Source organism: Rhododendron vialii, chromosome 11a, assembly GCF_030253575.1.
Source record: "Rhododendron vialii isolate Sample 1 chromosome 11a, ASM3025357v1".
In the NCBI taxonomy this organism is placed as follows: Eukaryota; Viridiplantae; Streptophyta; class Magnoliopsida; order Ericales; family Ericaceae; genus Rhododendron; species Rhododendron vialii.
The window spans coordinates 6,756,501-6,766,117 of NC_080567.1; the positions used below are offsets into that span (position 1 = coordinate 6,756,501).

Here is a 9,617-nt window from a genome sequence, read left to right on the forward strand (position 1 = left end):
CGTCGCCTCCGGCTTCTTCGTCAAGGGGTTCCCGTGGGAGTCCTATTTTTTCTACTATGAATATCCCTTCAACTATGACCAATGAGGAGTTGTTCATTCTCAAAGTTTGATATTCAATTCTGGCCTCTGTTTCCCTTAAGAAACCGTCTGATTCTGAATGGGCTTGTACTCCATTTGAAAATGAAACTTGTCTTTACACCGGTGCCTTAGAAGGAGGTCTGCGCCTGCCCTTCCCCATCGTGGTGAGGGATGTCTTGAGTTTCCTTGGTTTGGCTCCTAGCCAAATCGTACCCAACTCTTGGAGCCTCTTAATATGTTGTGCAGCACTTTGAGGCGCAAAGTCGGATGGGCAGACTCCTCTAACTAAGGGACCTTTCTTGAATCAATTTTCTGTTAAGGAAGCCGCAGGCGGCGTTGGGTGGTACTATTTCACAAAGAGGCCTGGCGAGGGGGAGCTAATCACGGAGCTCCCTAATGTAAATAAGAACTGGAAAGACAAATTCTTTTTTGTTGGCAGAGATGGTTGGGAGCTCCCTAATTGGGAGATTGGGACTTATACCCCTCGGATCCCTAGTAGGTGGGGGTCCCCATCATAAATTGTAAGCTACTGTTTTTCTTTAACTTTGCAATTTCATAATTTATTTCGTTTCCTTAGGAATTCTTTTATATTTTTGTAGCTCGTGCTCCATATCCTTTGAGTCCTGCCATAGAAGCCATGCTCCGACAAGCTAGAAGCTACGCAGTCCATAGCTGGGAACTACTTGTAACTCCAGAGTCGTTGGTTACTTATTTGCTAGGTCCAGAAACTACCCGTGAGGCCTTAGCTCTCTCTAGAGGTATTTTCTGTTTGTTTTATTTGGTGTTTTTCCATTAGCTAACTTTTACATTTTTTCTATTTCTTTTCTTTTCAAAAGAAGAAAGCGAAGACAAGAATATGGCACCAAAAATGGACAAGGCTCTCCTGGCCCAACTCAAGGCTGAAAGAATAAAGCAGTCTACTGGGGCCGTGGCTCCCAAAAGAAAGAGCTCTCGTCTCCAGAAAGAGCTGAATGTTGACAGTTTCCTGGATGCCAATCTTCCTACTGACCCTACTCTTGACATGGTGATTGAAAAAATTACTCAACCTCAGGAGGTAGAAAAATCAAAAAGAAAGGCAAAGGGACCAGTTTTAGGAGAGACCTGCTAAGAAAGCCAAGGCTTCTACTGGTCCTTCTGTTTTGGGCAATTGTCAAGAGGCTGTAGAGCGGGTTTCTGGGCTGCTAGGTGCAGCAAATAAGGAGTTGATGGTTGAGATGCCTCTCCAAGCCGTGGGGGAGCAGATGCTTGTTGAATTAGCCATGGTATGCTCTCTTTTTTGTTTTGACAATTTCTTGATTGTTGTTGCTCTCTTCGTTAATTCTTTCTTCTTTTTTGTAGGCTGCAACTAGTGGCCACTATCTTACCTCTCAGAGCCATAGCTTGGGGAACCAAGTGGTCTCCCTTTCTGAGGCTAACATGAAGCTCACAAAGCAGGGTGCCTCCATGATGGCGGAGCTTAAAAAGGTTACTGATGAAACAGATGCTACCCTCCAGTCGAAGAGAGGGTTGGAAGAGGAGAGAGATGTCGCCATGGCGACTGCTAGGAGTCTGGAGCAAAAATTTTTGGAGTGGGATGGTGAGCTCGAGAAGTGCAATACCATAAGTCAAGAGATGGTGGAGAAAGTGAGTGCTCGTAGGGATGCTATTTTGCTCTTCCTGCAGTCTCCTGAGTACCGTCAAGACATAACCAAGCAATACTTTGATGGGTTTGAAGCAATGAGGAGCTGTATTGCCTTGGCTTACCAAAATTTGGATTTTTCCAAATTTGAGGTTGATGATGATGATGGGCTCTCCAGTTTGGATGGGGGAAGGAAGGAGGATGACTAAGCTGATGATGCTGCTTCCTTTGAAAGAAACACAACCATCCCGAGCTCCTCTATTGTTTCCCTTCTCAAAACTCCAGAAAAGGTGACTCTCCCAGTTGAAGTTCAAACTCCTGCAGCTACCCCTTCTGGCCCTCCTCATGGTGATGGTCAGGCAGTTGATATTTCCACCCCTGGCCTTTGAATGGCCAAAGAAACATTTGATTCAATGGTTCTGTAATTAAATACTTTAAGTACTTTCTTACTTGACTGTTTTGTTCAGGAGTGGTCTTTTGATTTGACCTCCACTCCTGATTGGTTGGCAGATTTGGAACTTGTTCTATTTGGTGGTTTGTGGGGTTGATCTTGATAAGATCATGTTATTCGGCCTTTTTAGGGTCGTTTATAACAGGTACCTCAAAGGAAAATTTTCCATTTTGTGCCATGTTATGACAACTTTGACAGTCTTTGTGCACTTGCTTTTCTTCGTAGCTGTGCCAAGAGCTTGAGCTCGGTCTTTTATATGTTCTAGCTATGCTACGTCTGTGAGCTTGGAAATTCTACTAAGCCTCTTTTATTTCATAGTTGTGCTACGTCTTTGAGCTTGGAAATTTTTGTAAGCTTCTTTTATTTCATAGCTGTGCTACTTCTGTGAGCTTGAAAATTCTCCTAAGCTTCTTGTATTTCTTAGCTGTGCTATGTCTGTGAGCTCGGAAATTTTCCTAAGCTTCTTTTATTTTAGGGTTGTAGTAGTCCTACTCCCCTAAGTGTGTAAATTGCTTGCGTCCAAACAATTAAAACACTTATTTGACTCTCTTTTGGGATATCTCTTAATTCTGTGGTGACCTATAATTTCGTAGAATGTTGCATTTGTGTAAAATATTTGAGGTTGGCCCTGAGGGTCCAAATCTTTTGCATTAAGTAAAGGCGATCGTTTCAACTGCCCGAGGTCATCGACTTTGTAACCTCTTATTACTTTAAGCAGTTGAGGTGGCGATTTTAATTTCAGCTTTGAATGTAATCGTGTTGATTGGATTAGCAAGCGGTTAGCGAACCGTCTTAGGGCTGTGCTATAAAAGCTAGTAGTTTTGACAGACTTTTCTTCATTCTGTAATTAACTTTTTGCTCAAATGGCAAATGACGATAGAGTTTCTGAGTTGTGCCAAGAATTACAGAGCTTGAAGGCAGCCATCAACAGGTTGTCTGTGAAGATAGATGCCATGGCATAATCACTTTCTGTCATGGAGAAGACCATTCGCATGGTGCTGATAGCCAACTGGGACCAGTTGGAGGCTTTCCAAGGGCAACTGGCGCCTCAAGTTCCCTCTCCTCCGAGGGAGGGAGGTAGTGATTAGGTTGCAACTTTGTGGGTTTCCACACCCTTTAAGTGTGGATTATAAATAAAAATTATTAAATAATTTTTATATTTACGTGTCATTTCTATTTCAAATTTACAGGAAACATTGAACGATCCACCCACTTGGGGAGATTTATTGGCCAATGTAGCTAAAGAGCAAAAAGAACACATAGTCCTAAAAGAGACAACTTTATTGCCAAAGTTTTATTGAAAACGAAAGGTTTCCTAAAAACAGAAATAAATTTCTACTGCAAGTAGCTACTTGTAATACTTCTTGAGATGCTCTGCATTCCATGAATTGGGCAGCTCTTTTCCTCTTAGAGTTGCAAGTCTGTACGCACCTGCCTTGACATGGTGCAAGACCTGGTATGGTCCTTCCCAATTTGGGCCAAGCTTGCCCACTTTCTTTCCAGTTAGATCAACATTTCTGAGGACTAGATCACTAGCACTAAAATCTCTTGGCTTGACCTGTGCTTCATGGTACTTAACCATTCTTTGCTGGTACACGGCTGCCTTGGCCATTGCTGCTGCCCTTTTCTCTTGCAAGAGATCTAGCTCGGCTCTGAGGTCTTCCTTGTTTTCTTGGTCATCGATACTCGCGGTTCTATAGTTGAGGAGCTCAACTTCAATAGGAACTACTGCTTTGGCCCCGAAAGCTAGAGAGTATGGAGTTTCCCCAGTTGCAGTTCGGGGAGTTGTATGATATGCCCATAGCACATTATACAGCTCCTTTGGCCTCCTGATTCCTTTCTTGATAGTCCAATTTGTGACTTCCACCTGTCCATTGGCTTTTGGCTAAGCCTTGGATGCATAATGTACGTGTATTCCCTTGGAAATGCAGTATGCTTTAAACTAAGTATTGTCAAATTGCTTTCCTCGGTCTATGACTATCACTCGTGGTAACCCAAATTGGCTAATGATTAATTTCCATAAGAAATCAATCGTAACCTCTACAGTGATTGCGGCCAGTGCCTTAGCTTCGACCCATTTCGTAAAATAATCCACAGCTACAATAGCATGCTGAACCTGGCCGGCTGCCATAGGAAGTGGGCCAATTAGGTCCATTCCCCATGGGCAAATGGCCAAGGTCCTCTCATTGGGGTTAGGACCGTAGGACATCCATGAGTGATGTTTGCAAACCGCTAGCGTTTCTCACATTTTTGGATCAGTGAGTAGCAATCCTTCTGCATACCTGGCCAATAATAGCCCATCCTAAGGAGTTTGTAAGGCAGCATGCGGCCCCACCTTGGTGGACTCCACATACTCCTTGGTGGACCTCCTCCATAGCCTGCATAGATTCCACTGTGGTCAAACATCTGTGGTATGGTTGTGAGAAGCTCCATCTGTATAGCACATCTCCCATTATAAGGTATTTTGCAGCTCTAATCTTGAGCTGCTTTGCTTTGACCTTATCATCTGGTAAAGTCCCATTTGTTATGTAGTCAACTATGGGGCCTGTCCATGAATTGATGTAGTCAATAGCTTGAACCTGTATGTCAGGGGCAAATATACTTGGTAACTCTAAGTATCGGATTGGTGTATTCCGTGGAATGGCATCTTTTGTGGCCGTGGCTAGCTTTGCTAAGTAATCGGTTTCCACGTTCTCCTCTCTTGGAATCCTGATAATATCAAAGCTTTGAAGCTTCGCAACTTAGGTTTTTACTTTATCCAAGTATTTCTACATTACTTTCTCTTTGACCGTGTATTCCCCTAGAACCTGACCCACAACTAATTATGAGTCACTTTTTGCTAATAAATGTTTAACGCTGACGGCCTTCGCCAATTCCAGTCCAACCACAAGAGCTTCATATTCAGCGTCGTTGTTAGTTGCTTTGAATTCAAATCGAAGTGCATAGCTTAGACGTTGTCCTTTTGGGGATGTTAAAATCAACCCAGCTCTGCTTGCTTCTCTGGCTGTTGATCCATCTATTTGAAGGACCCAAGGTTTAGGTTCTTCTATAGGGAGCTCCTCCGGTTTAGGATACGTATATTCTGCAAGCACTTGTGCTTTGATGGAAATTTGCAAGCATTTTTGCTTTAATTCAGCTCTATTGACCACTGACTTAATCAGCTTGATGTCTGTGGGCAATGGAGGATATCCTTCGAAGCGGTTGATCTGTTAATACTTTTATAGAGTGAGCTTGAAAGTATGGTCGTAGCCGTCTAGCTGCCATCACCATTGCAAAGGCTATCTTTTCAGCTCTGGGATATCTCAGCTCCTCTAAGAACTCTACTGGTGTAGTATACTGGGAGTTGTGTTCCCTGCTCTTTCCTAATCAAAACCATGCTAACTGCATTTGGGGAGATAGCAAGGTATAAAAATAAATCCTCCCCATCCTGGGTCCTGCTAAACAGTGGTGAGGATGTCAAGTATTTCTTTAGCTAGATGAAAGCTTCCTCCCCTTTGGTAGTCCATTCAAAAGCTTTTTTTTTTAAACTTTGAAGAATGTTTGGCATTTGTCGGTTGCACGAGAGATAAATCTACTCAATGTTGCAACTCGTCTTGTTAACTTTTGGACCTCCTTGATGCTCTAAGGTGAGAGCGCATGTTGAGTGTTGCTTGAATCTTTTTAGGATTTGCTTTGATACCCCTTTGGGATACCATGAAGCCTAAAAAATTTCCTGAAGATATTCCAAAAGCACATTTAGTCAAATTGAGTTTCATTCGATATTCCTGAGTACCTCAAAGGTTTCTTCTAGAACTGCAATATGGTTTCATGCTTTGGAACTTTTCACCAGCATATCATCTACGTACACTTCTACGTTGCGTCCAATCTGTTGCTTGAACATCTTGCTGACCAACCTTAGGTGTGTTGCTCCAGCGCTCTTGAGAGCGAAAGGCATTACCTTGTAGCAATATAATCCTTTGTCGGTAATGAATGAGGTTTTTTCTTCATCTCCTTCGTGTATTTGGTTCTGGTTATACCCTGAGAAGGCAATCCATGAAGCTGAGAAGGTCATGTCCAGCAGTAGAGTCTACCAAAGAGTCAATCCTTGGTAAGGGAAAGCTATCCTTTGGACATGCTTTATTGAGATCAGTGAAGTCTACGCACATTCTCCATTTGCCATTGGCTTTCTTCACCATAACGGCGTTGGCTAACCAATCCAGGTAGAGGACTTCGCGGATGGATTCTGCTTGGACAAGTTTATCTACCTTATTGGCCACAGCTTCGTTTTGCTCTGGAGCAAATGTCCTTTTCTTCTGTTTGACAGGGCGCATGGCGGGGATCCACATTCAATCTATGGGATATGACCCTTGGGTCAATTCCCGGGATGTCCTCTTGGGACCATGCAAAAACATCTTTATTCTTTCTTAGGAATTGTAGTAGCTCCGCTCGTGTCGATGTGCTCAATCCCATTCCAATTTCTTTCCTGTTGCCCTGGTTCCAGGGGCTCTTTTATGAGCTCTTCCACTGGTTCTCCATGTTGGAGCTTCTCTTCATCACGTGTGTCGAGACTTTCAATATTCATCGTGATGTTGGCTCCTCTAAGCGAGGTGATGTAACATTCTCGTGCTGCTTTTTGATCTCCTCTTATGCAACCAATCCCTTCTGGTGTTGGGAACTTTATCATCAAATGATACGTGGAGATTATTGCCCCAATTTTATTTAGGGTTATTCTCCCCAGTATTGCATTGTATGCTGAAGGACAGTCGACTACTATGAAGTCTATCATACATGTAATTTGCCTTCCTTCTTCCCCCATGGTGACTGGAAGGGCTATTTGCCCTATTGGGTAAGTAGGGGTACTTACAAATCCAACTGGTGGTGACGTCATTGGCTTTAGCCTTCCTCGTCCAATCTTTAATTGGTCATAAGCGTGGAGGTAGAGGATGTCGACCGAGCTCCTGTTGTCAATCAATACCCTTCTTGTGAGGTAGTTTGCCACAACAATGGTTATAATCAAGGGGTCATCATGAGAGATCTGGACTCCCTTGATGTCTTCTTCTGAGAAAATAATGGGTATTTCTTCTTTTTTCTGAAGCTTGCTTGGACAGCCAACTGTGTTGACTTCCAAATGTTCTTCCGTTCTCAACTTCCTTAGATGAGCTTTCCTAGCGTTGCTAGATTCTCCACCTCCAGCAAATCCTCCATGGATTACCTTGATCTCTCCAATGGGACCTGAGCAGGGTGTCGTGCCGTCTCTACCCTCTTTGCTTTTATCTTCCACTCTGGATTGTTTCTAAAACTTCTTCATTATAAAACGTTGAAGTCTCCCTCTTTGGATCAGATCCTCGATTTGCTACTTTAGATCAATACAGTCATTTGTATTATGACCATGGTCTTTGTTGAACCTGCAATATTTGTCCTTAGCTCTCCTACTAGGATCGGTTCTCAGCTTTCCAGGCCTCTTGAGGTCCGGGTCATCTTGTAGATTGCTAAGGATTTGCTCTGCTGTAGCTATGAGCGGAGTATACTACTTATACCTGCCTTGGGGCGGGCCTCCAGCCCCTCCCCGTTTTGGGGAAGATCTTGAGTCCACCTTTTTGTTCTTTGGTTTGCCTCCCGTTTTGCTGGTGGCTTCTCTTCTTCTTTTATCTAGTGGAGGAAATTTGCCAACCTGTGATGGTCCTGCTCGGGGATCAAAACTATCATGTAAGCGCCTTGCGTAGATAGCTTCCTCTACATTCATGTGTTTCTGAGCTCTAAGCATAAGCTCTGCCAGAGTTTTGGGTGGTTCTTGAGACAAGAGGTAGAGGAACTGTCCTAAATATAGTCCAGCTATGTATGCAGTTATGCTTACATTATCATCGACTGCATCTATCTGGACCACCTCCTTATTGAACCTTGTGTTGTAATCCCTTAATGACTCCCATCTTCCTTCCTTCACCGTTAGGAAATGTGTTGCTGGTTTGCCATAGCGTTGCCCAGTAATAAAGTAGCTTATAAAGCTTGTGCTAAGCTCTTTAAAGCTATGTATGCTTCTTGGCGGGAGTTTATTGAACCATGCTCGGGCACTTCCTTTGAGGGTAACTGGGAATGCCCGGCACATTACTTCATCTAGTAATGCTTGTAGATGCATCAAAGACTTGTACGTTTCCAAGTGATCTAATGGATCCGTGGAGCCATTGAACGTCTCTAATTGTGGCATCTTAAATTTCCTTGGGAGAGGCAGCCCCATGACTTCAGGCATAAAGGGTGAATCCGTATTCTGCACTAACTCTTCTACCGTAGCAGGAGTTTGTGCTTTAATTTGTTATATCCGCCCTTCAATCTGGTCCTGCATTTTAAATAGTACCTCTTGTTCGTGGGGCGGCCTCTCTGGAGGTGCTTTGCTATGGTTCCTCCGATTTTGGCTTTCCTACTCACTGGATTCGCCTTCTTCCTTGTCATCCTCTTCTTCATGTCGACTATGGCGTAGATTTAGGATGCTTGGCTCCAAGATCTGTTTTTAAAGATCTGCATTCTCCTGCATCGCAGTCTGTAACCCTTGGGTTAACGTTTTTATTTGCTCTTGCATGAGATCAAACGCCTCTGCGGTCATTTCAACGCCTCCAATATTGCTTGTAGCAGCGGCCTTGGCCGCCTCTGCTACCTTAGCAGCTTTTTCAGAGGTGGCGGTGGCCTTAGTGGCCCACGAGCGCAGCTCATAGAAGAATACCGAGCTCAGCTCACCAGGTGAGCTCGGCAAATATGACAAACCTGTAGCCAGAGACTTATAAAACACTCCACAATAGAAGTTCGTACAGTCTATGGGACTCATAGAACAGCCAGGACCTTATCTTGTCCGAAGAGATTAGGCCGTGAGTCTTAGAGGATAATCACAGAGTCCAAAGGAGAGGAGAACTCCTAAACCTGGTAAGGACCAAAGAAGTCCTAGGTAAAGAGGACATTCCATCACCAATCTATTCCCGTCATGTACGTATGAGCCTAAGAGGTCCTAGTCCCAATGGAGATCTTTGCACCGTAAGGACTCTTAATCTGGATAACAATTGAAGAGTCCAAAGGTGAAGGGACTCCTCAAACCTGATAAGGATCAGGGGAGTCCTAAGGTGAGGAGGACACTCCAACACTTATCTATACCTGCCACAAGCGGATGAGACTTAGGCCCCATTCCGGAACGTAAAATAAGTACTTATTTTTTAAGAAGGCAATTTCAAGCTCAAAAATAATGTGTTTATGCAAATAATTTTCCTACCAATATGGATCTTGTTTAATAGATCTTATCAAGATCTTTAATACGGTGCAAAAAAATTAAAAATTATTTTTCATTTACATTATTTTTGAGTTTGAAAATGAGAAATAAGCTGCTTATTTTTTAAGAAGGTTTCTGGGCCTTAAGAGTCCCGGTCCCAAGGGATTCCTCCCAAGATTTCTATATAAAGATCACACCTCCACATCACAAAAGTATGCAAACAATACGAAACTCATACTCAGCCC

The 9,617-nt window shown here is 43.4% G+C and overlaps 2 protein-coding genes across 2 annotated transcripts; one reads left to right on the forward strand and one right to left on the reverse strand.

Annotated features, from left to right (window-relative positions):
* The first annotated feature begins 661 nt into the window (after positions 1 to 661).
* Positions 662 to 2,289, forward strand: LOC131308241 (uncharacterized). The gene is made up of 3 exons (XM_058335108.1): positions 662 to 812; positions 915 to 1,340; positions 1,417 to 2,289. The coding sequence occupies exons 2-3, from the start codon at positions 1,284 to 1,286 to the stop codon at positions 1,903 to 1,905; spliced, it is 546 nt and encodes a 181-aa protein (XP_058191091.1). The 5' UTR covers positions 662 to 812; positions 915 to 1,283; the 3' UTR covers positions 1,906 to 2,289.
* A 4,251-nt stretch (positions 2,290 to 6,540) lies between these two features.
* On the reverse strand, positions 6,541 to 8,582 carry LOC131306828 (uncharacterized). The gene is made up of 3 exons (XM_058333258.1): positions 8,476 to 8,582; positions 7,664 to 8,338; positions 6,541 to 7,408 (listed from the first exon to the last, which is right to left on the reverse strand). The coding sequence occupies exons 1-3, from the start codon at positions 8,580 to 8,582 to the stop codon at positions 6,541 to 6,543; spliced, it is 1,650 nt and encodes a 549-aa protein (XP_058189241.1).
* Between the last annotated feature and the right edge of the window lie 1,035 nt (positions 8,583 to 9,617).

Excerpts from the sequence above, each read along its gene's own strand:
- LOC131306828 (XM_058333258.1), bottom strand. The coding sequence starts at position 8,582 with ATGAAGAAGAGGATGACAAGGAAGAAGGCGAATCCAGTGAGTAGGAAA. Across the intron at positions 8,339-8,475 it reads GGCCGCCCCACGAACAAGAG|GAAATTTAAGATGCCACAAT; the intron begins GTACTATTTAAA and ends GCCTCTCCCAAG. Across the intron at positions 7,409-7,663 it reads GGAGGCCCGCCCCAAGGCAG|AGTGGAAGATAAAAGCAAAG; the intron begins GTATAAGTAGTA and ends GAAACAATCCAG.
- LOC131308241 (XM_058335108.1), top strand. The coding sequence starts at position 1,284 with ATGGTTGAGATGCCTCTCCAAGCCGTGGGGGAGCAGATGCTTGTTGAA. Across the intron at positions 1,341-1,416 it reads TGCTTGTTGAATTAGCCATG|GCTGCAACTAGTGGCCACTA; the intron begins GTATGCTCTCTT and ends TCTTTTTTGTAG.